General features: G+C 42.2%; 1 protein-coding gene across 3 annotated transcripts in view; it reads left to right on the top strand.

Moving 5' to 3' along the window:
• spidr (scaffold protein involved in DNA repair) overlaps positions 1-26,069 on the top strand; it is a 247,077-nt gene that overhangs the window by 200,705 nt on the left and 20,303 nt on the right. For 2 of the 3 annotated variants that reach the window (XM_055634117.1, XM_055634115.1), the window contains exons 11-15: positions 2,321-2,482; positions 5,251-5,338; positions 9,876-10,034; positions 15,995-16,054; positions 19,223-19,430. In XM_055634117.1, coding sequence (XP_055490092.1) covers positions 2,321-2,482; positions 5,251-5,338; positions 9,876-10,034; positions 15,995-16,054; positions 19,223-19,430 — 677 coding nt within the window. The remainder of the gene's footprint in view (positions 1-2,320; positions 2,483-5,250; positions 5,339-9,875; positions 10,035-15,994; positions 16,055-19,222; positions 19,431-26,069) is intronic. The other variant, XM_055634116.1, reaches the window with a different exon arrangement.

Genomic DNA, 26,069 nt, shown 5'->3' with positions numbered 1-26,069 from the left:
GTATGCACTGAAAAGTGGCAATAATATTCATGCCATTAAAGTGCAACGGATTGACCAATCAATGTCTGGTCCAACCAGACAGAGTCTAACCCATCATCCTTGATGTTCAATGGCATTATCATCACTGTGTCCCCACCATCAATGTGCTGGAAGTCTTTATTGATCCCATGGTATTGTGCTCTCTCCAACCCTCCTTTAAAATGTAATAGGAAATCTAGATGGATTGGGCAGATAGAGAGAAACTATGTAAATTAGTAGTTAAGGACTACAGATTTCAAATGATGGACAGAAGGTGCACTGGGATGTGAAGATGAGTGTTTTTGGAGAAATTAGTTAGAACCTGGAGCTTACTGCTGAGGAATGAACCTTAGAAAATCTAACCTGGATGATGTTTTGTTATCTTGCCATGTAAACAAATAATGAAGTCGGAAAGTTGATTTGAAGTATATCTTGTGGTCATCGGCACAGTGCATATTGCACATCAAATAATTGAAATATTGCACATTAAAGCGACTTCATGCATGCTTTTATGTTCAAATATCAATTCTTGCAATTTTATATCTCAATCAATGTGAGCAAATTTGGGCCCCATATATGAGGAAGAATGTGCTGGCTCTGGAGAGGGTCCAGAGGAGGTTTACAAGAATGATTCCAGGAATGAGTGGGTTAGCATATGATGAGCATTTGATAACACTGAACCGCTACTTGCTGGAGTTTAGAAGGTTGAGGGGGGACTGCATTGAATAATGAAAGACATAGCTAGAGTGGATGTGGAAAGGATGTTTCCACTAGTGGGAGAGTCTAGGACCAGAGGTCATAGTCTCAGAATTAAAGGGTGTTCTTCTAGAAAGGAGGAACCTCTTCAATCAGAGTGTAGTTAATTTGTGGAACATTGCCACAGAAGGCTGTGGGGGCCAAGTCAGTGGATATTTTTAAGGCAGAGTTAAACCAATTCTTCATTAGAACAGGTGGCAAGGGTTATGGGGAAAAGGCAGGAAAATGGGATTAGGAGGCAGAGATCAACCACGATTGAATGGCGGAGAGGAATTGATGGACCGAATGGCCTAATTCTACACCTATAACTTGTGAACTTGTGAATCACGATAAAAATTGTTTAAGTATGAAGTCGTTAGATTTGTAATTGGCATGTTATCTTTATGCTTCTCAACACTAGAGCTCAAATCTCTATTAGGTTTTCAGCCGTGGTAATTCTGCACTTTAGCTCTTTGCCTCAAACTTACAAAAAATGTTACTCGTTTTGATTGGAAACAGAGATGCAGGCTCATAAATCTGATGTAGCACCGTACTTTTGTGTAAAACAAATAAATAAAACATTGTTTGGATATTGCTGGCAAATCACTGCTTATTGTTCATCCCTAATTGGTTCCAGAAATCTTAGACTTGCTAGGCCATTTCTGAAGACAACTAAGAGTTAGCCACATTGGTGAGGTTGGATTGCCTTGTAGGCCAGTTCTGGTAAGGATGGCAGAAATTCCTCCAAAAAGAACTTTACTAAAGAAATTTTAAAAAATACAATAGTTTCAGATTGAACATTATTGATATAGTTTTATTTATTAAAGATATATTAACTTACTTGAATTTAAATTTCCCTCAAAGTTGAAAAAGATGAAAATTCGTATTTTTGTAATAACTATGATAATGCAGTAACCTAACTGATGGCAAATCAATTGCTTTGTCCTAATCAATGGAGATTATAGCTAACAAAAAAATCGTGATGATTTTCAACTTATAATTTTCTAAAAATAAAATAAAAGTCAGTTTCTTATTTGTCTCCATGTTCTAATGCTTTCAAAAGAGATTTTGAAAGGACGTGTCATGTAATTTTATTTCCCCCCCCCTCCCCCATACTTTGGAGTTTAATAAAGTAAGAAGAATGCACTCTTGTGTTTGAAGTGATGTAACCTAATTAGCAACATTTATATCCAGTGAGCAAAAATCTGGAAGGTTGCTGACTCAAGTCCAACTATGGTAGAAAGAACGTGACAGTACATTGTTACTCACAATTTTGTTCATTTGGAATCTGATAGTGTGATTCTACTACTGTGTCATAATGTACAAATCTAGCCCAGTAGTAACCAAGTCATTTTTATTCCCTGTTCTTCAAAACTTGATTCATTAATATTTTAGTATAATCTGAGTGGTAATTTAATGTTAATTGCATGAGGTAAAATAACATTTTAAAGACAAGTGATTTACAATAATTGATTGTGACAAAGTTATACTTGACAAAGAATTGGTGTTCAGAGAAACGGCGACCATATCAGGAATTAGATGAACTAATGCAATTGTTTTCCTGTAGGCTTTGTCTTCTTGTACAAGACTCGTATGGTTTATTTAGTGAAGTTCACCAGCAGACATTTTGCTCACTGGAAGAGGACCTGCAGTCAAACAATGCTTGCTGGGAGGGAAAGACATGTTACCTGAGAGAAATGAAGATTCTACAGAGAACAACAAGGGGAAGGTAAGAAGGGTGAACGAGACAGCAAATATACAGTTGTTGGGGATAGTCAATAGTTTGGGCACAAATGTAGACATTCAGGGCATCAAAGCTTCTATTGGTTAATACTCTTGATCCAAACATGATCCAAGATCTTATTTTGTGTTTATTTTTCCTTGGCATATTTTACAAGCTTGGTGATGTTGTGACAGAAATTAAGAATACAATCAATATTTGGAATGTATATATATTTGCTGACTGGATGTTATATCTGCCATTGTGAATCTTTTACTTTTGATTTGCAATAGAGAGACTAAAGTTCATTGTCTGCATTAAGTAATACCACGTAATGAAGATGTTGCAACTATTAGGGAGCTTTGCCCACAATAGGCAAGAGTTAGTACTTACCCATTTTAAACAAAATCTGGAGTTTTGGCGCTTAATGTATGGACTACAGCATTCCCTCCAATATCATTGAATGTCTCAATTCCTCTATTCTTAATTTGAGATTCTTGCTTTTGAACAAGAGCAATTAATTGGTTTGCATCAGTAGAGAAAGAAATAGAGTTAAAGTTTCAGACCAGTAACCTTTCATCAGAAAACCAGCTTTGACCAGACTTAATAGCTTCTGCCCTAATAGCTATTCCAGCATAAAACAAAATGGTTCACATTTTCTGCAAGAAGCCAGGTCTCCTATGTTGTACATAGAAAAAAAAGTAACTTCTGAAAATACTCAGTGTGAGGGAGCATCTTGTGGAGATAGATAGTTAACTTTGAGATCAAAGATCTTTTATTATAATGAATGGTCATCCACATGAAATATTAAGTATTGTTTCTTGCTCAACAGGTCTTGCCTAACCTACAAAGTATTTTTTGTCTATTTTCATTTCAATTTCCAGTTTACATAGCATTTTGCTTTTGTGCAATCAGTTGCAGTCATCTGCTATATTCGGAATATCTGTTATATTCATCCGGAGCTAATTTGTTTCACTGATCCTGCTAGCAGACAAATTATCGTGAAATGGTTGCTTTTATTTACTTCTTTAATCTTCTGCAGGAATTGCATTTTAGTTTCCCAAATTGAAAAAAATATTGCTTTCAGCTGCAGACCGTCCAATGACCTTTTTTTATAATCGAAGATAGACACAAAATGCTGGAGTAACTCAGCTGGACAGGCAGCATCTCTGGAGAGAAGAAATGGGTGACATTTCCAGTCGAGACCATTCTTCAGACTGATGTCTGTGAATGGGCGGTACAGAGATATGGAGTAGTTGGATACAGTAATGGGCCTGCCCTACTTAGGCGATTGTTTTCGGCGTCTGCGAGCGACTATCATAGTCAGTATCTACGAGAATGTCTACAGCAATCTACCCCCTAGTCGGCATCAAGCTACCGACAACCGGCGACCCATAGAACGTCCACCTACGACCATACGTACGACAACCTACGTCCACCTGCGACAATCTACGACAAGGTAAGACGATTCAGTCGCCAGTTCCTGTCGCGGGTTGACGTAGGGTGATGTAGGTAGTCGCCAATGGAATTCAACGATGTCAGCACCGGCGATAACCTACGTCTTCCTGGCGACAACCTACGTCAGGCTACGATCGTTGGTGTCAAGCCGAAAAGTTTTGAACATTTCAAAATCCAGTAAAAAAAGACCAGAAAAAAGGTACGACTCTTTGGACAACTGAGGAGACCATACAGGCGACACCCCAGCGACCTGGTGGCGACAGCCTAGTCGCCTGTAGTCGCCTAAGTGGGACAGGGGCATAAGACTGGTAGGAGAACTGGGGAGGGGATGGAGAGAGAGGGAATACAAGGACTACTTGAAGTTAGAGAAGTCAAAGTTCATACTGCTGGGGTGTAAGCTATCCCTCTCTCTCCATCCCCTCCCCCTTCCCAGTTCTCCTACTAGTCTTACTGTCTCCGACTTCATTTTATCTTTGTACCGCTCACTCCCCTGACATCAATCTGAAGAAGGGTCTCGACAGAGTAGACAGAGTTGATGTGGACAAGCTTTTCCCTTTGAGAATAGGGAAGATTCAAACAAGAGGACATGACTTCAGAATTAAGGGACAGAAGTTTAGGGGTAACATGAGGGGGAACTTCTTTACTCAGAGAGTGGTAGCGGTGTGGAATGAGCTTCCAGTGGAAGTGGTGTCGGCAGGTTCATTGGTATCATTTAAAAATAAATTGGATAGGCATATGGATGAGAAGGGAATGGAGGGTTATGGTATGAGTGCTGCCAGGTGGGACTAAGGGAAAAAAGTTGTTCGGCACGGACTTGTAGGGCCGAGATGGCCTGTTTCCGTGCTGTAATTGTTATATGGTTATATGGTTATTTTATTTAATTCACATGTTTAATCGATAATGTTTTATTAATACTGTTTAATGTTTTATGTGTCATTTCTAACTGTCACTGTATGTCATGTTGTCACTTGTGGGTGGAGCACCAAGGCAAATTCTTTGTATGTGAATACTTGGCCAATAAACTTATTCATTCATTCAAATGTAAATAGGAGCAGACGTGGCCTCACAGCACATTGAGTCTGCTCTGTCATGTGACAAACTCAGCTTTGGATGAATAACTGTGCATCTACAGCTTCGGAGTTTGGAAGAAATAGGGTCAGCTTTATTGAGATATAGAAAATCCTGAGGGTGCATGACAGGGTAGATGTTGAGGGTTACTCCAGTGGGCTTCTCCTGTACTGTACTGTTCCATGATTTATGCTCCGCCAAGATGCGTCATTTCAGTGTGTTTTTGATATGGTTACCACTTTACCTCTCAGGTCTTCAGGGCTGTTCAGTCTGATTGAAAGTCTGTGGCCTCCATTGGTTCTTCCAAAAGTCCATGGGCAAAGTCAAGACAGCCAAGAGGTAATGATTTTATGCAGAAATTGATTTTGAACAAATACTGTTTCACTTGAAACTGGGTAAATATTTTGGGTTTGTTGTGGTCATGTAAGTGATGTGATTCAACATTCTGGGGGCTCATTGGGGTAGCTTAATACCAAAAATCTCTATTGAGATGGTCTGAGCGAGGGTATCAAATTAAGATGCAGATTTTCTTGAAACAGCACAACTTGTAAAGGAAAAACATACTGCCGTAGGAATTCAGTTGGCCAATTAGCATCTGTGGAGGGAAATGGGCAGACGATGTTTTGGGTCAGGACCCTGCTGCTGCCCGATGGAGTGCAGGTGAGAAGGCTGGCAAAGAGAGATGAGGTGATGGAGTGATAGTGGGGCAGGAACTGGCAAGTGATAGGTGGATTTGGATGAGGAAGGGTGATTGGCAGATGGATGCAGATAATAACCAAGGATCGAAGCAAAAGGGTGTAGATGTGAATTTGATAAAGAAGAAAATGGGGAGTGAAATGTAGAACCAGAAGGAAGGATAGTGGGTGGAAGGGGAAGAGGTGGAGGTGAGGAAAGCAGGGAACTTGGAATATGTAAGGGTGGAAGATAAGTGAATGGAGGAGGGGAAATGAACTGGGCAATGGAGTAGGTGGAATAGAATGGAAAGTGTGTGTCTAGTGGTGGGTTTAGGGTTATCTGAAAATCAATGATCTCATCTGAACAAAGGGATTATGAAGGCATGAGAGAAGAGCTGGCCAAGGTAGACTGGAAAGGAATACTAGCAGGAATGACGGAGGAACAGCAATGGCAGGATTTCTGGGCATAATCCGGAAGACACAGGATAATTTCATTCCAAAAAGGAAGAAAGATTCTAAGGAGAGTAGGAGGCAACCGTGGCTGACAAGAGAAGTTAGGGATAGAATAAAACTAAAAGAAAAGATGTATAACACAGCAAAGAGTACCCGGAAGCCAGAGGATTGGAAAACTTTCATAGCACAACAGAAGGAAACAAAACGGCCAATACGGGCTGAAAAGATGAATTATGAAGGGAAGCTGGCCAGGAATATAAAGAAGGACAGTAAAAGCTTCTTTAGATATGTTAAGGGAAAAAGAGTAGCAAAGTCAAACGTGGGTCCCTTGGAGGCAGAAACGGGTGAAATTATTATGGGGAACATGGAAATGGCTTCGGATCTGTCTTCACTAACGAAGACACAACCAATCTCCCAGATGTACTGGAGGACAGAGGATCTAAGGGGGTAGAGGAACTGAAAGAAATTTTCAATAGGCGAGAAATAATATTGGGTAGGCTAATGGGACTGAAGGATGATAAATCCCCTGGACCTGATGGTCTGCATCCCAGGGTCCTCAGGGAGGTGGCTCTAGAAATAGTGCACGCATTGGTGATCATTTTCCAATGTTCAATAGATTCAGGATCAGTTCCTGTGGATTGGAGGATAGCTAATGTTATCCCACTTTTCAAGAAAGGAGTGAGAGGGAAAACGGGGAATTACAGACCAGTTAGCCTGACTTCGGTGGTGGGAAAGATGCTGGAGTCATTTATTAAAGAGGTCATAATGGGGCATTTGGATAGCAGTAAAAGGATTAGTCCAAGTCAGCATGGATTTATGAAAGGGAAATCATGCTTGACTAATCTTCTGGAATTTTTTGAGGATGTGACAAGTAAAATGGATGAAGGGGAGCCAGTGGATGTAGTGTATCTAGACTTTCAGAAAGCCTTTGATAAGGTCCCGCAAGGGAGACTGGTGACTAAAATTAGAGCACATGGTATTGGGGGTAGGGTGTTGACGTGGATAGAAAAATGGTTGGCAGACCAAAAGCAAAGAGTAGGAGTGAACGGATCCTTTTCAGAATGGCAGGCAGTGGCGAGTGGTGTGCCGCAAGGCTCGATGTTGGGGCCGCAACTGTTTACCATATATATTAATCATTTGGAAGAGGGAATTAGGAGCAACACTAGCAAGTTTGCGAATGACACAAAGCTGGGTGGCAGTGTGAGCTGTGAAGAGGATGTTTGGAGGTTATAGGGTGACCTGGACAGGTTGAGTGAGTGGGCAGATGCGTGGCAGATGCAGTATAATGTAGATATATGTGAGGTTATCCACTTTGGTGGCAAAAACAAGGGGGCAGATTATTATCTCAATGGGGCTAGGTTAGGTAAGGGGGAGCTACAGCGAGACCTGGGTGTCCTTGTACACTGGTCACTGAAAGTTGGCGTGCAGGTAGAGCAGGCAGTGAAGAAAGTTAATGGAACGTTGGCCTTCATTACAAGAGGATTTCAGTATAGGAGTAGAGAGGTTCTGCTGCAGCTGTATAGGGCCCTGGTAAGACCACATCTGGAGTATTGCGTACAGTTTTGGTCTCCTAATTTGAGGAAGGACACTCTTGTGATTGAGGCAGTGCAGCGTAGGTTCACGAGATTGATCCCTGGGATGGCAGGACTGTCATATGAGTAAAGATTGAAAAGACTAGGCATGTATTCACTGGAGTTTAGAAGGATGAGGGGATATCTTATAGAAACCTATAAAATTATAAAAGGACTGGACAAGCTAGATGCAGGAAAAATGTTCCCAATGTTGGGCGAGTCCAGAACCAATGGCCACAGTCTTAGAATAAAGGGGAGGCCATTTAAGACTGAGTTGAGAAAAAACGTTTTCACCCAGAGAGTTGTGAATTTGTGGAATTCCCTGCCACAGAGGGCAGTGGAGGCCAAATCACTGGATGGATTTTAGAGAGAGTTAGATAGAGTTCTAGGGGCTAGTGGAATCGAGGGATATGGGGAGAAGGCAGGCACGGGTTATTGATTGGGGACGATCAGCCATGATCACATTGAATGGTGGTGCTGGCTCGAAGGGCCGACTGGCCTCCTCCTGCACCTATTTTCTATGTTTCTATGTTTCTATCATTGGATTGTAAGCTACCAAAGCAGAATACAAAATGTTGTTCCAGTTTGCATGTGGCCTCACTCTGGCAACAGAGGAGGCCAAAGGCGGAATGTTTGATATGGAAAGGGGAATTAAATTGGCTGGTATCTGGAAGATCTGGCAGGCCCTGGCAGACCGAGCTCAAATGGTCAGCAAAGCGGTTACCGTGCCGACATTTGGTTTCACCAATATGAGCATAGTGGCACAGCTGGTAGAGCTGTTGCCTCACAGCATCAGAGACACTTGTTCGATCCTGACATCATTGTTTCCATATATACATGGAGTTTTTGGGTATCAACTGGTCCTGTTTTACCGATGTCCATAAGGCAATGTTATCCATAATTTGGAAAATACGTAAAAATCACTTGAAATGGCAACTATATCTCCACAGTGTTGAAATGAATGTGCCAAAAGAACATGAAAAGGATGAGGAAGAATCATTCTTAAAATTGAACAAAGACTTGAAACAAGTTCTGTTGTATATAACTGTCACACATTTAAATTTAATAATATTGTGCTGTCTGTATGGAGTTCTCTCTGTGACAGCGTAGATTTTTTTCTGGATGCTCCGGTTTCCTCCCACATTCCAAGATCCTAAACTAAATATTATGGGAACCCATTCATATATAGGAATTACCATAAGTTGTGTGTTCGTAACCTACAGCTGACACCAACTTTGGAAATTGTATGCAAGTAAAACCAAAACACCTGAGAAACTATTCATGGTTTGTCGTTCAGCATTGGGACATTCCGCCAATGGTGGAAAGGATTGTAGTATTTCCTTGCCACTTTCTGTGAGAACATTTTTCAAAGATTTTATACTGGTTAGAGGAGATGGAATTCATGGTTCTATTATTTGAATACTGGATCTGGCTCCAAGGCACTGTGAGTTTGTGTTTTTATCATTTTGGAGTGATTGAAAGTAAGTGTTTCAACATGTTTTAGGATTTGGTAAAATTTAAAAACAAAATGTAAACATTTCCAGTGACTTGTTTTTGAATGTCTCATAAACAATCAAAAATGTTCAATCTTTGTCATTCCTGGCTGGGTCAGAGAATATTTCCCCTCATTTTATAGTGGAATTTGATTTTGGACATACCAAAGAATCCAACTACCTTTTCACCACAGGTCCCCACTGGGACTATTGTTCAATATATCAGTATTTTTTAATTAAATTCAATAAGTATGGGCAACTTGCATACTTGCAACAAAATCTTGTCCTTGTGCCTATTTTTTTCTGTTTTGATACCTACAACTGTATAAATGTGACATGGCTATATTTTTGTTGTTTTGGCTCCTTTGACAAGCAGTAATAATAAAATTATAACTCAGCATTGTACATTATTACTCTATCGATGTATTGGACAGACAAATTTGTTTTTTGAAACTTTATTTGTCTGAGTCATCATTTAACTTTGTGCTGGAAATCAAAGTTAAGAAACATTGCACAAACTTCTTTGTAAATAAAATATTACTGAGTTGTGGTGCTGTGGGCAGGACAGCATTCACCATGTGGTGATGGCCCTTGTCATAACACTCATATAGAAAATGCTGCAGGATGATTGAGTTGTCATTTGTAATGTCGATTGAAAGGTATGTACATTTTTTTTGTATCCTAGCATATAAAGTTGGCATCTGACGAAATTATGCCAGTTCCAAGTTTTTGCTATGTTCTTGCCCCTCTCCCAGGGGAGGGTGGAGTGGAGGTGCTTCAGAATGAAACTACATCTGACCTTTATCGACCTGCAGCAATACACGATTTAAAATATATCCTTCAGGTAAATGGATGTTCTGTCAACATATTTCAAGTATTTCATATTTCAAGTATTTCAAGTTTTATGTAGAGCCTGATTCATAGCCTGCTCCTGATAATACATTTAACAAAATACTTATTGTGTTGTGGTTGATTCAGTCTCAGTGCTTTACTTTATGTTGCTGATTCTAATAAAAAGTTTGTTGTTTTAACCAAAATTGATGAAATAGCACATTTCTTACCATGCCATGAATAATCACCTAGATTAAAAATCCAGCCCCTTATAAAAAATTTAACTGGGACTTAGTTCCACACGAAAAGCCCCAGAATGTTATTGCATCGTCAGCCACTAATCTTTATGAGCTGTTTCCCATGATCTTTTTTCCTGTCTGGTGTAAAGCATTTTTGCCTCAGTGATTCTGGGTTCAGTTTACACAAAGTACTTGGCTGACATCAGTCTGAAGAAGGGTTTCGGCCCGAAACGTTGCCTATTTCCTTCGCTCCATAGATGCTGCTGCACCCGCTGAGTTTCTCCAGCAATTTTGTGTACCTTGTACTTGGCTGACAGTTTGGTTTAGTACTGATGCAGTGCTGTACTGTTGAAGTGTCACCTTTAAACCAAGACCATATCTGTTCTCTCATCAGGGTGGAAACATCCTGTGGCACAATTTCAAAGAAGTCCAGCAGAGTTATACCTGGTGTGCTTACTAATATTTATCCATCAGTTTCTTTTTGAAAATAGGTCATCTGGTATTTCTCACATTTTTGTTGACAGAAGTTGGCTGTAGACTGCCCCTTTGATATTGGTATTGGTTTATTATTGCCGAGTTTACCGACATACGGTGAAAAGCTTAGTTTTGCGTACTATCCAGGCAAATCATATTGGACATGAGTCCAACAGATAGTGCACATGAGAAAATAAACAGAGTGCAGAATATTGTGTTGCACCTACACGGAGAAAGAGTAGATTTATAAAGAAAAGTGTGAAAAGATTACTTTCCCTACATTCAAAGAGTGATGCTCAAGTAATTGTTGCAGATATGCAAAGTGGAACTTAATTAGTTTTAAAACACCTTGCTATGTTGTAAATGAATTGTTAGAGGCATTATGGCCTGTTTATTTCTCTTTCTGTTTCAGTCAAGGAAGCTTGAATGCTGAAAGAGGAAAACGAAAGTTACAACAAGGGGGAAAAAAATGCTGCTAATCAGCTGAGAGATCACTGAACTTTGATGGCTCTTTCTCACGGTGCGACCTGAAGCAAGACTTAACAAGACTTAACATCGTGGGAACCTCCTGCGATAACAGTACGGCATTCGTGGACCACCGAGGACCTCCGTGGCGCTGACGGCAGGTAGTCGTGTAACTTGTTAAGGTCGGGAGAAAATTCAAACATTTTTGAATTTCTCCAAGAGTGACTTGAGCAGCGTTGCAACATTGTATGAACGCAGATGCCAGTGCGATATCCGTGCGATATCCGTAATGACTCTTGCCGGTACCGTGGCAACTCCTGCGAACGGTAATATGGGTTGAGCACAACACCGGCTGAAAGGAGGCCATCGAGAAGCCTTTGAAAAATTTTTGGCATTGGCTTTTTTAACTGTTTTTATGTGTCTTGAGTTCTATGTGCAAATCCTTTTCAGTTCCAGGTATCAGAGCGTTGGAAGCAGGATGCCAGAGGCCACTCAGCCACTCTAGCACACACACTTACCGGGCGCAGGTGGGCATTGGGGAGTCTGAAGACGTCTGCCATGGTGCAAGCCACCTGGAACTTGGTCATCTGCTCATTGCCAGACCAGTGGAAAACCCCACTGACCGAGGAGTCCAGTAGGGAGGTATTCCGCATCAGCAGAGGGACCGCACAGTAAAGCAAAGCAAGATTCCAGCTGTGATAGTTTACAGTCAACTGTTCTCTCCCTCTACCCCCCCCCTCTCTCCCCCTCGCTCACTTCCCCCACTCCCACCCACCTCCCCTCCCTCTCTCCCGGGGTGGGGGAGAGGGAGGGGATCGGGGGTGGGGGCTCTACACCCACAGGTGGTGCTCGGACAGCTGCTGACACATCAAGGCACGTGGATGGGGATGGTGATTGGGGATGATGGTAGTGTGATGGGGGGGGGGGGGGGTGAGTGATGGTATGGGGAGGGGAGGTGAGTGACGGGGGGGGGGGGGAGTGATGGTATGGGGAGGGGAGGTGAGTGGGGGGGGGGTGTGTGAGCGTTGGAGAGGGAGGGGAGGGGGGGCACTGACCTGTAGCCATCGCTCGGACAGCTGCCGGCACACCAGGGCCACATCGGCCACATGGGTGGGGTAACGTTGCTGCCAGTGGTCTACGCTGGCCATCCGCTCGCACCCCTGCACTGGCCCGAAGAGGATGGTCACCGCACTCTCGCCCCTTCATAAACCTAGCCGCAATAACTGTAAACTCAAAAAGATAAGGTAATTTACATGAATCATCAACCGATTCTTCACCATATCCTGAACAAAAGATTGCGAATCTAATTAAGTTTGTCCCAAAAAAAATCTTTGCTGAATCTCCTCTAATGGTGATGTTGTTGACTGAATGGGAATTCTGCCAAAATCAGTGTTCTTTTTCTTTTCCTTTTAAAGTGTGAATTTTGTTATCAAATTGCAGAATAATAGTGTTTAATTGCACTGTGCATACCTAATTTATAACACATTCTTACGTTAAGTGTGTAGTTCCTCCATCATTATCATGATAGCAACTAACAATTCATCTTAAATTACTCAAACCCCAAACCTTAACAATAGATGAATTGTATACATGAAACTTAATCAGCACAAACAAGGAGCTAGAACTTGGAGCACAAAGAAACCAAACTTCTGAAACTTCAACGGGTTGATCAGCGTATGTGAGGGGAAAGGTATGGTTGATATTTCGGGATGAGAATCTGCATCAAGACTGAGAATGTGAAGGGGAGACAATAGGTGCAGGAGTAGGCTATCCTGCCCTTCGAGCCAGCACAGCCAATCACTGTGATCATGGCTGAACATCCAAAATCAGTACCCCGTTCCTGCCTTCTCCACGTACCCCTCGACTCTGCTATCTTTAAGAGCTCTATAGGTACAATGCAAATCTTGCTCGCAGCAGCATCACAAGGCTAGGTTTATGAAGGGGCGAGAGTGCGGTGACCATCCTCTCCGGGCCAGTGCAGGGGTGCGAGCGGATGGCCAGTGTAGACCACTGGCAGCAACGTTACCCCACCCACGTGGCCGATGTGGCCCTGGTGTGCCGGCAGCTGTCCGAGCGATGGCTACAGGTCAGTGCCCCCCCTCCCCTCCCTCTCCAGCGCTCACACCCCCCCCCCCCCCCCTGTCACTCACCTCCCCTCCCCATCCCATCACTCTCCCCCCCCCCTCCCCCCATCACTGAATCCCCATCCACGTGGCTTGATGGGTCAGCAGCTGTCCGAGCACCACCTGTGGGTGTAGAGCCCCAACCCCCGATCCCCTCCCTCTCCCCCACCCGGGAGAGAAGGAGGGGAGGTGGGTGGGAGTGGGGAAGTGAGCGAGGGGGAGAGATGGGGGGGTAGAGGGAGAACAGTTGACTGTAAACTATCACAGCTGGAATCTTGCTTTGCTTTACTGTGCGGTCCCTCTGCTGATGCGGAATACCTCCCTACTGGACTCCTCGGTCAGTGGGGTTTTCCACTGGCCTGGCAATGAGCAGATGACCAAGTTCCAGGTGGCTTGCACCATGGCAGACGTCTTCAGACTCCCCAATGCCCACCTGCGCCCGGTAAGTGTGTGTGGGTGGGGTGGGGGCAGACTAGAGTGGCTGAGTGGCCTCTGGCATCCTGCTTCCAACGCTCTGATACCTGGAACTGAAAAGGATTTGCACATAGAACTCAAGACACATAAAAACATAAATGACATAAAACATTTAAAAAAGCCAATGCCAAAAATTTTTCAAAGGCTTCTCGATGGCCTCCTTTCAGCCGGTGTTGTGCTCAACCCATATTACTGTTCGCAGGAGTTGCCACGGTACCGGCAAGAGTTATTACGGATATCGCACGGATATCGCACTGGCATCTGCGTTCATACAATGTTGCAACGCTGCTCAAGTCACTCTTGGAGAAATTCAAAAATGTTTGAATTTTCTCCCGACTTTAACAAGTTACACGACTACCTGCCGTCAGCGCCACGGAGGTCCTCGGTGGTCCACGAATGCCGTACTGTTATCGCAGGAGGTTCCCACGATGTTAAGTCTTGTTAAGTCTTGTTTCAGGTCGCACCGTGAGAAAGCCCTTTGAGCAGCCCTCCTTGGTTTTTAGTTCTTGGTATTGGCCCCCTGACCCACCTTCCCCCACTTAATCAGGTCCCAAGATATGAAGAGGGTGGCTGATAAACTGAAAGCAAGGGTCAACATCATCAGGAAACCTGCAGGCAACAGCTGGGGATCCAATGAACACACCCTCCATACCGCAAGCTTAGCCCTAGTCTACTCAATAGCCGAGTTTTGCTCAACAGCTTAGGCTAATAGCTGCCACACCAAACAAGTTGACACTGTCCTTAACTCTGCAATGTGGGTCATCGCAGGGACGCTTGTCAACACCTTTGCAGTAGCTCCTTGTCCTCTCCCATATCGCCCCTCCCCGCATACGCAGAAGGGAGAGGATGTTGAAAGATTGGTGCACTATCGAGGCTAACCCTGACCTTCCCATCCATGCTGACTTGAACAATCTGCCCAACATGCGCCTGAAGTCCCGCAAACCCTTCTGGTCTTCCGTTAAATCCCAGTTAAATTCCGTTAAATCCCAACACCAACAACGGAGAGGTGATCACAGACCCCACAGTGAAACCACCGGGTTTTGATCTCCATCGCAAGCAATGGCTAACCCTGAACAGAATCTGCACCCTCCATTCAAGAACAGCCCATCACCTGCATATGTGGGGGGGGGGTGACAGACAGCCCTGCTTGAGACTGCGGACATCCAGACCAGGCCATCCCATACAACGCGAATGACTGCTCACTGAGGCATCAAAGCCATCCACCCAGTTACTGGTGCTTTTCTTGGCCTGGATGTCAACCCTTGATCTCCAACTTTAGGCTGTGCATGCCATACCCAAGAAGAAGGTCCCAAGAGATAAATCACATCCTGCCCTTTATTGCCCTTCTCACAGCAATTGTCCAATACAGCAATGGAAATGTTAATACTCGCCTTCTTCTACGCTATCCATACCATTTGACCAGGTTGTGTTTGCTGCTGTACTCATTCTAACGTGTTCTTGAAGTAGAGTGCATCTACGTATTCAGAGGAACAGACTGGTTTAAAGTAGTCCATGCTAGCTTCAGAAAGTGTTATTAATTCCCCCAAATTAGAACTCAGTGCTGAGACATTTATCAGCTCTTAGAAGTTTGTCATCTGATGAGTCATTAAAGTTTAATGAACAGTGCACAAAACTTTCATGGTTCTTTTGAACATATGTTAACTGCATGTCCCAATATCTGTTTCTAATTTCTGGTGCTGTTTAATTTATAATTGACTGAATATTGGGTCATAAAGCCATAACTGATAGGAGTAGTATTGGACCATTCTGCCCATTCTAATCCACCATTCAATCATGGTTGCTCTATCTCTCCCTCCTAATCCCATTCTCCTGCCCTCTCCCCATAACCTCTAATGCCTTAAAAATATCCACTGACTTGGCCTCCACAGCCTTATATGGCAAAGAATTCCGCAGATTCACCACCCTCTGACTAAAGAAAATTTTCCTCATCTCCATCCTAAAAGAATGTCCTTTAATTCTGAGGCTGACCTCTAGTCCTAGACTCTCCCACTAGTGGAAAAATTTGCCAAACATTTTAATAAAGCAACTTGCATTTATATAATTCAATGTGAGGGTATTATGTAATTACTGGATTATTTAAAATGTTAGCTTTATTATGCAGCAAATATCAACGTATGTTTTAACTAATGTACAATTGTGGTTATTTAACTATTGCATTGTTTCCATTCTGATTTCAGCAGATTCCTGAAAATCAACGATGTAGTTTCCAAGCAAAAGTCATTTACAGAAAAGTTCAGGTATGAACAGATTAAAAAATACTTTTAAAATGCCAAAATATGTTATTATAATTATTTGCTCTCTTAGAAGTTGCTGAGTAAATGTTTGATCTGGTACATGCTGAATCAGAAGGTACAGCAGTTCTGCCCTACATCTATGAGGCATTAGAAATGAAGCCAGTTCTGCCCTCTTCATTGGATAGAGTTTGTGAGATCCTGCTGTATCAGAATTACCTGCTGCTGTATTTTTTATATTATTAATTATCTATCACTACAACTTAAAACGTACTATATCGGCTGCTAAGTGCTTAACAAGATCTTGCAAGTATGAAAAACACAATCCAGATAGTTGTATGCTTTCTTTTTCATAATTCTGAAGAGTTTGATACAGGTAAAACACAATTCCTACTTTGCAGAGGAACTCACGGTAGTACAAAGGCAATTCTTCCTCCTTGTTCAGTTGCTATTTAACCAAAGTGAATTAATGTTGAACTTTATCAGTTCTCAAAGTGCATTATCTCTGATCTATAGAAAATATTGTTCATTTGGAAATTAATTCCTCTTGTTAGCTCAGCACGTAATTTTCAATTTCAAAGTATTTTCAGGTAAATATTCAAAAAAATAGAAAAGGCCATAGTTCGGAACTACTGACTTTGTAACATCCCCTGTACAGTTAGTCTGTAAGGCCATGGTTCAGATATCTAAGCACACAATCAAGACCAATCAGGGAATCAGTGTGTGATGTTGTTGCAACTTTTATTTTTGTGGCAGTCCTATTGTGATGTAAAATTTTGGAGGGAGAGAAAAATTCAGAGTGAAGATTCAGTTATTATTACAGCAATCAAACTCGAGTACAGGAAATGGTTGTCAAATAATAGGAGGCATAGTACAAAGTGTTTTTCCTTTATCTACTAGTCATATCCTAAAAGAACTCCAGTAGATTAGTCAAACCTAATTTTCCTTTTCATATCTCCTTGCTGACTGCTCTATGCTATTATTCTTTGCAATGTCTCCCATAATTATATTCTTCATTGTTGTTTCCAACGAGCTCCTTATTAATGATGTTAGGCCTACAGGTCTGGTATTCCCTGATATCACTCTACCTTTAAATAGAGGATTTAGTACCCTCCATTCCAGAATCTGTTGAATTGGGGGGGTTACTCCCTCCCCCCACAGGGTACCATGTAACCCCGTTCTATCTGTTCCTTGGTCGGATAGCCGGCGACTAAACCGTCTCCCCTACCTGGTTTGCCAGGTGGGGAGGGGGCTGTGGATCCCCAGCAGGAACCAAATACAAGACCTGTCAAAGGGCGGATGAGCTTCTACGGCCATCCACACTTCAGTAGAAGTTGCGATGACTGTTGTACATGGCATTGTAAGGAGTGAAAAAAAAAGAAATGTAATTCTTCCTTCTCCTTGCTTCACAAAAGATAAGTTGTTACCAGCATCCTTCAAATTGGTGGGATGAAAATCCCGAAAATCGTTAGATTGCTGGGATTTAACACCTTTTAGTCCCTACAGCTTTTCTTTACATACTCATTTACTTTTGTTCATCAATCCCCTCATATCCTTACATTGGAACTGTTCTGACACAGACTAGAGGCTGGTTATCTAAACTTCAGCATTGATTCCAGAGCATACAACATGCCACGACAATGGATGAGATGCATTTCCTAGATATTACATTCGGTTACTTTAGAACATTGTGGGAATCAAAGACGGAAGTCAACATGGGATGGAAAATTAAACTGACAAGTTTAGGGTCACCCTTGCTGTATGGAATCATTTGATCACATAAACAGGCCCTCCAGCTCACCATGAACAAGGCCTGTGATGTATCTATCCACACTAATCCCATGTATCTGCATAAGATTCGAAGCCTTCGTTGCCTTGGCAATTCAAATGCTTTCCTGGATGTTTTTGCAAGATACAAGGTACAAGATATATTTATTTGTCACTTGTGCCAGATGACACAGTGAAATGTGATTACCATACAGCCATACACTAAAATAAAGAACACACCACACGATAGATTTAAACATAAGACATCCCCTCACAGCAGAATCAAAAGTTTCCCACTGTGAGGGAAGGCACCAAAGTCAGTCTCTTCCTCGATGTTCACCCGTGGTTGGGGCCTCCGGTTGTGTGGATATCTGTCTGTTGTGTGGATATCTGTCTGTTGTGAGGATATCTGTCTCCACCATCTCATGAGACAATGCAATCCAGATTCCAGGCACCCAATGTGTGAAAAAATTCCCTCTCATAATCTCCTCCAATCCCCCCACCTCACACCTTAAAGCTATGCCCTTTTGTCTTAGTCATCCCCACCATGGGTGAGGATTTTTATTTGCAATATACCTCTATCAGGTCATTCCTCAGGCTCCCCATTTCTCCAGGGACAACAAACCCAGCCTATAGAAATTGGTTTAAAAAAAAGCATTTTGGATCCTGGGCTTTATAAATAGAAGTGGGGAATGCAAGATCACAATGATAATGATCACAATGCAAGATACCGGTTTGTCCACAATGTGAGTGTTGTATCACGCTCTGTGTACCATACTTTAAGAAAGATGTAATGAAGTAGAGTAGGTGCAGAGGTTTACTAGAGTGAGTCCAGAGGGATGAGGGTTTTTAGTTATATGATGAAAAGCTGGGATTGTCTTGGAACAGAGGATTCTGAGTGAATATCATATAGAGAAATTTGCAATCATGTGATCAATCAGAATAGATGAGGAGAAGCTGTAGCTATTGGCAGAATGGCCAGGGGCCAGAGGACTTTCACTGGAGGGTGATTAGTTAAAGAATTAAATTTACCAAAGGAGAAAAAGGTGAGTTCAATTGCGGTATTCAAAAGGGAGCTGGATAAGTACATGAAACTAAATACATATGAGTAAAAGTAGGATAATAAGCTGGTGGGATTGCTCTTACAAAGAGTTTCTGGAAGCTCTGAGCCAAATAGCCCAGTGTGCTGTATACTTGCTGTGTTTAATCTTGTAAATTCTTTAGCCAGAGCTGCATAGGATCAGCTTGGCAGCTAATTTTAGTGACAGCTAAATTATCCAACATAGCATTTGTTATGCCCATGCATAAAGTCTTTTGGAAATATATATTATTTCTTGTGTATCAATCCAATTTATAGCTGATATTCTAGTAAGTTTAGTAGTATTTAATACTGGTATTTCTTCATAGGATCAAAAATCCACTCAACTCTCTGGCATGAATGATTGGCTTTTTGTGACTGATTCGACACTGCAATCTGCAAGCGTTGCTTTTGGACTACCTAGAACCATCTCAATCTGTGTCACCTCATTCTGCATGCTGAGTTCTGAGATTATGAAATCACTAAATGATGGAATATCCAACAGTATTATGTTCAAAGATGCCATAGTTGAAACGGGTAAGTCTTGGTTCATTAAAAGATTCCTAGAAAATACCTCTTCAGGATATGTTTTATAAACCAAAGCGATTGTGAAAAACATGACATTATAAATACTGATATCATTTGGAAGCCTTAGAATTGGGATGTAGGAAGGAACATTGCAAAACAAATTGTATTGAACCACTTATAAAGCATTGAATTGTGTTACAATTACTGACAACAGAACAATCATAGAATTCTTACATAGAAATTAGGTGCAGGACAGGCCATTCGAGCCTGCACTCCATTCAGATGATTATAGCTGATATCCAACTCAGTAAAGATACCTAATTCTCTCCATACCCCCTGATACCTTTAGCCACAAGGGCCACATCTAACTCCCTCTTAAATATAGCCAATGAACTGGCCTCAACTACCCTCTGTGGCAGAGAGTTCCAGAGATTCGCCACTCTCTGTGTGAAAAAAGTTCTTCTCATCTCGGTTTTAAAGGATTCCCCCCTTATCCTTAAGGGGGAAATCGAATTCTTACTTGCTGCTGCATAACAGGCCCATAAACTCTGTTATAGATAATTATAGAATATTATAGATAAAGATATAATATTCAAGAATAACCTTAATACTCGGTAACCATAACAGTGCAAAATGGAGTCTGGAGTCCATCCAATGACAGGATCCATAGAAGATCATAGTTGCTGAGGTCATGTCGTTTAGTGTTCTAAATCCTGATGCTTATTGAGAAAAAGCTGCTCTTGAACCTGATGGTCAAGGTTTTCAATTCCTTCTGCCCGATGGTAGTAGTGAGATAAAAGATGGCCAGGTTGGTGTGGGTCTTTGATGATATGAGCTGTTTTTTTGAGGCAGCACCTCTTATCGACAGTGGGAAGGTCATGTTGATGGACCGCGCTATTTCTACCACTTTTTGTAGTCTCCATCATTCCATGGCTTTTGAGTTACCGAGCCAGGCTGTGATGTAACCAGCCAATATGTGCTTTACTGTACACATGTGAAGGTTTGACAGAGTACTCGTCGATATGGCGAATATCCTCAATCCTCTAAGGTAGTTGAGGCATTGATGAGAGCTTTCTTTATGATTGCACCAATGTGCTAGGCCCAGGACAGATTTGCAGAGATATACATACCAAGGAACATGGTGCTGTTGACTTTCTCCACTGCCAACCCATCAATGAAGACAGGTTCACCCATCCTGAAGTCAACAATCAGCTCCTTGGTCTTGATAATGGTGAGAACAAGATAGTTGTTCCAGCACTATTCAATCAGGGTTTCAATCTGCTTCTGACTCATTGTTACCTGCTATATGTACACCAATGGTGATATTGTTGGTGTATTTAAATATTGCTTTGGTGGTGTGTCTGGCTACACAGTCATGGGTGTAGAATAGAGCAGGGGACTGAGTACATAGCCTTGAGGAATCATGGAAGAAGAAGTGTTGTTGCCAATTCGTATTGATTGTGGTCTGCCGATGAGGAAATTGAAGATCCAATTACACAGGAAAGTGAACAATCATCTCAGATAAACCATGACCTCGTGCTGACTTTGGTTCAGCCTAAGCATGTGGCAAGATTAGTGGTAAGGGAGCAAAGTGTATTATCGATTCAAGTGAGAATAATTTCAGCATCCTGATAATAAGCTACATTTGAGACGCATCCATACTTTGGGTGATTTCATATTAGACTGGCAGTCCTACCACTCTGGAAAATGAAATCACAAGAAGTGAACCTCAAGTCTGATTAGATGACGTGATGAAACACATGAATGAGGAAGAATAGATAAGTAACAAAGAATTCTTAGGGACTGGAGGTGAAAGGGCAGGAGTGAGAGCATAAACTATTCAAGGAATAATCAACAGACAATAGGTGCAGGACTAGGCCATTCGGCCCTTCGAGCCAGCACCGCCATTCAGTGTGATCGTGGCCGATCATCGACAATCCGTACCCCGTTCCTGCCTTCTCCCCTATCCACTGACTCTGCTATTTTTAAGAGCCCTATCTAGCTCTCTCTTGAAAGTATCCAGAGAACCTGCCTCCACTGTCCTCTGAGGCAGAGAATTCCACAGACTGACAACTCTCTGTGTGAAAAAGTGTTTCCTCATCTATGTTCTAAATAGCTTACCCCTTATTCTTAAACTGTGGCCCCTGGTTCTGGACTCCCCCTACATCGGGAGTTGTTGCTTGTTTGATTATTTCCTACCTTTAGCGTGTCCAAACCCTTAATAATCTTATATGTTTCAATAAGATCCCGTCTCATCCTTCTAAATTCCAGAGCCTACAAGCCCAGCCACTCTGTTCTCTCAGCATATGACAGTCCCGCCATCCCGGGAATTAACCTTGTAAACCTACGCTGTACTCCCTCAATAACAAGAATGTCCTTCCTCAAATTTGGAGACCAAAACTGCACACAATACTCCAGGTGTGGTCTCACTAGGGCTCTGTACAACTGCAGCAGGACCTCTTTGCTCCTATACTCAACTCCTCTTGTTATGAAGGCCAGCATGCCATTCGCTTTCTTCACTGCATGCTGTACCTGCATGCTTACTTTCATTGACTGATGAACAGGGACCCCCAGATTCCGTTGTACTTCCCCTTTTCCCAATTTAACACCATTGAGATAATAATCTGCCTTCCTGTTTTTGCTACCAAAGTGGATAATCTCACATTTATCCACATTAAACTGCATCTGCCATGCATCTGCCCACTCACCCAACCTGTCCAAGTCACCCAACATTCTCATAGTATCCTCCTCACAGTTCACACTGCTACCCAGCTTTGTCACCTGCAAATTTGCTAATGTTACTTCTAATCCCTTCATCTAAATCATTAATATATATTGTAAATAGCTGCGGTCCCAACACCGAGCTTTGCGGTACCCCACTTGTCACTGCCTGCCATTCTTTAAGGGACCAGTTAATCCCTACTCTTCGTTTCCTGACTGCCAACCAATTTTCTATCCATGTCAGCACCCCAATACCATGTGCCCTAATTTTGCCCACTAATCTCCTATGTGGAACCTTATCGAATGCTTTCTGAAAGTCCAGGTACACTACATCCACTGGCTCTCCCTTGTCCATTTTCCTAGTTACATCCTCAAAAAATTCCAAAAAATTACTCAAGCATGATTTCACCTTCATAAATCCATGCTGACTAAAATAGGCAAGTTTTGACTGGATAAATAACAATGAAACCAGAGATAGACAGTTTGATAGAGTTGACATGGAGGAGCGATGTCTGGTGGAAGATGGCATAATTGTGACTGTTGGTGGAACAGGGAGGTTGAGCAGAGAAAGAGTTTATACACCATACTTAAAACACAGAAAATTACATTCATTGCTTTGGCTGGAATTGTTGGCATGTTACGGGTTAGCTGGAAGAATCCCAACAGGAAGTTACAGGTGATGTGTAATACTGGAAGCAATAAATGTTCAAGGAACTTATGGAAGTTTAGAGACGGGAAATTATTTGGACAGATTTGGAACTGTGAACCTCTTTCCTACCACTTCCCTGATCTACAAACCATGACCCTCCCCTTTCTCCCAGGCTTACCCATTGCTGAAGATACCAATGTTTGTCAATGCCTTTAATGTTCAGTACAGCTTTGAGTCTGTTTTTAAACAAAGCTTTTAAAATAAAATGTACCATATTCATTTTTTATTTTACGGTAAACACAATAAAAACATACTGAAAAATAATTTTAAAACATTGAAATTGAATAATAGGAAAATAAATCTGTATTTCCACAGCAATGTGGATGGAACAGTGGGGGTGGACAGACAGCTAGGGCAGCTGCTGTCTTTGACTAGTGATTCTATGAGAAATATACTCCCTGGCCCTAGATGATGAAAAAATTGGTCAAATAGGTTTTAAAGTAGAGTCATTTGAAGAAGTGAAAAGGTCAGATCGAAAAGTTTGGCAAAGATTCAAACCTGACCGCAGGTGCTTCTGTGTGGAATTTGCACAACAGAGTACCGGAGGGAGATTAATAAGCTGATTGAATGGTACCAGAACAACAATCTTTCTATCAAGGAGCTGATTGTTGACCAGGAATGGAAAGCCAAGAATCCATGAACCTGTCTTCATCGACAGGACGGCAATGGAGATAGTCAACAGCTTCAAGCTCCTGGGCATACATATCTCTGAAGATCTTTCATCGACCAAGCTCAGTGATGCAATCACAAAGAAAGCTCTTCAATGTTCTTTGTGGGAAGATTGAGGAGATTTGTTACCTCACCAAATAATCTGTCAAACCTCTACAGCTCTATGGTGGAAAGCATATCACTGTCTGCTACATGGCCTGGTTCGGTAGCTCTACTACCCAGGAATGAAGAAGACTGCAGAAAGTGGTGGACATTGCCCAGTCCATTACAGATACTAATATCCCCTCCATCGAAGGGATCTACAAGAGGCGCTCCCCTCAAAAAGGCAGCTAATATCATCAAAGACCCACAGCACCCTAGCCCCACACTCATCCTGCTGCTACCATTGGGAAGAAGGCCTCAGGCCTCCAGGTTTAAGAACATATTTTTCTAGCAACCATCGGACTCTTGAACACAGCACAACACCAACCACAATCCTTCCTCAGTAATTACGACCTACTCTGAACTTTGTTTTGGTAGCATTATATACTTTGGTTTTGCATTGTTATGACCGAGTATTAGCGCTTATTAATTTATCGTATGATTGATTATTGTACACTTATTTGTGTGTTATTGCAATAATGGGCCTGCTAAGCTGCAGCAAGTAATTATTTCATTGTTCTGCTTCTGGTACAGATGACTGTTAAACCTTCACCTGTTCATTTATACCAGGTGAAGCTTGATATAAGCTAACCAGTGAGACTGCTCTGGCTCTGAACTGATAAGTGTACATAAGTTCATATTACCTGTTTGACTCGATGAAGAGTCCACTGGTGCAGCATAGAGATATTGCCACTGCTGACAGGGATCAGTCTGTGCTGGAAACCAGAACTTCCACAGGAAAGTATCAGTGTATTGACACGTGGCTTTGTGAGAATGATCCTTTCTGAGCATTAGAACCAATGATGAAAAGACTGGTCAAAGAGGTTCTAAGGCATGCTTTTTGAGAGAGAAATATAAACAGAGGAGTTTGGCATGGGTCGTTAGAGTTTAGGGGCTCGTCGACTGAAGGTGTGTCCACAAATATTGTAAATAATTAATCGCACAGTACATTGACCTAAGAATTCAGACATGTTACACTGGTTGCAGCAAGGCAATGGCAATAATTGGAGGCACATCCTTCTGGCCTTTTACCATAAATTCTGGATTCCACAATATTCACACAAAGCCTAGATGCCAGAATCAGAAACTTCAAAGTGACCAAAGTGACCAAGCTAAATATTTAGAACTACTTCATTTGTTGATAAGTTGCACGTGACGTTGAATATCTGCTTTACTTATCTCAAAGAAGTCAGAGAGTCATTCAGCACAGAAACAGGCCCTTTAGCCCAACTCATCCATACCAACCAAGTCCAATTTGCCTGGGTTTAGCCCATATCCTTATAACCTTATCTAACCATGTATCTGTCCAATGATTAAAACAAAATCCCTGGTTAGTACAATTCAGTTTCCCTTTAATTCTTGCTTGAAATTCTGACTCAAATCATCTGAATATCTGCATTATAACTTCAATAATTTAAACATTTGTTGTACCGTTGTCATCTTTTGTTTAAATGCTTGTAATATGTTTCAAAAAGTTGAATCTCAACAGAAGTCGCAGTTTCTTTAGCAGACTTTTATTTCTTTGTTTTGATGATGTTACATATCTCAACATAGTGGCTTCTATCTTTAGACGCGTATTCAAAATGTCATAGAAAGGGAAAAGAACCGATGCTGTTTAATATTTTAAAAAGAACTGCAGATGCTGGGAAAATTTAAGGTAGACAAAAATGCTGGAGAAACTCAGCGGGTGAGGCAGCATCTATGGAGCGAAGGAATAGGTGACGTGTCGGATCGAGTCCCTTCTTCAGACATGTGGGGATGGGGGGGGCGGGAAGAAGAAAGGAAGAGGCTGAAGCAGTATGCTGGGAGAAAGCAAGGACTACCTGAAATTGGAGAAGTCAATGTTCATACCGCTGGGTGTAAACTACCCAAGCGAAATATGAGATGCTGCTTTGTCTCACCGATGTAGAGCAGCTGACACCTAGAGCAGTGGATGCAATAGATGAGGTTAGCAGAGGTGCAGGTGAACCTCTGCCGCACCTGGAAAGACTGCTTAGGTCCTTGGATGGAGTCAAGGGGGGAGGTAAAACGACAAGTGTAGCATTTCCTGCGGTTGCAAGGGAGAGTACCAGGGGAGGGGGTAGTTTGGGTGGGAAGGGACAAATTGACCAGGGATTTACAGAGGGAGCGGTCTCTGTGGAAAGCTGAAAGGGGAGGAGATGGGAAGATGTGGCCAGTGGTGGGATCCCGTTGGAGGTGGCGGAAATGGCGGAGGATTATCTGTTGTATGTGACGGCTGGTAGGGTGGAAGGTGAGGACAAGGGAGACTATGCCCTTGTTACGAGTGCGGGGGATGGGGAGTGAGAGCAGAGCTACGGGATATAGAGCAGACCCTGGTGAGAGCCTCATCTACAGTCAAAGAGGGGAACACCCTTTCCCTAAAGAATGAGGACATCTCCGATGTCCTG

Source organism: Leucoraja erinacea, chromosome 4 (assembly GCF_028641065.1).
Source record: "Leucoraja erinacea ecotype New England chromosome 4, Leri_hhj_1, whole genome shotgun sequence".
NCBI classification, from domain to species: domain Eukaryota; kingdom Metazoa; phylum Chordata; class Chondrichthyes; order Rajiformes; family Rajidae; genus Leucoraja; species Leucoraja erinaceus.
Note: the sequence above shows the minus strand (reverse complement) of the source record. Positions and strands in the feature narration are given on the sequence as shown.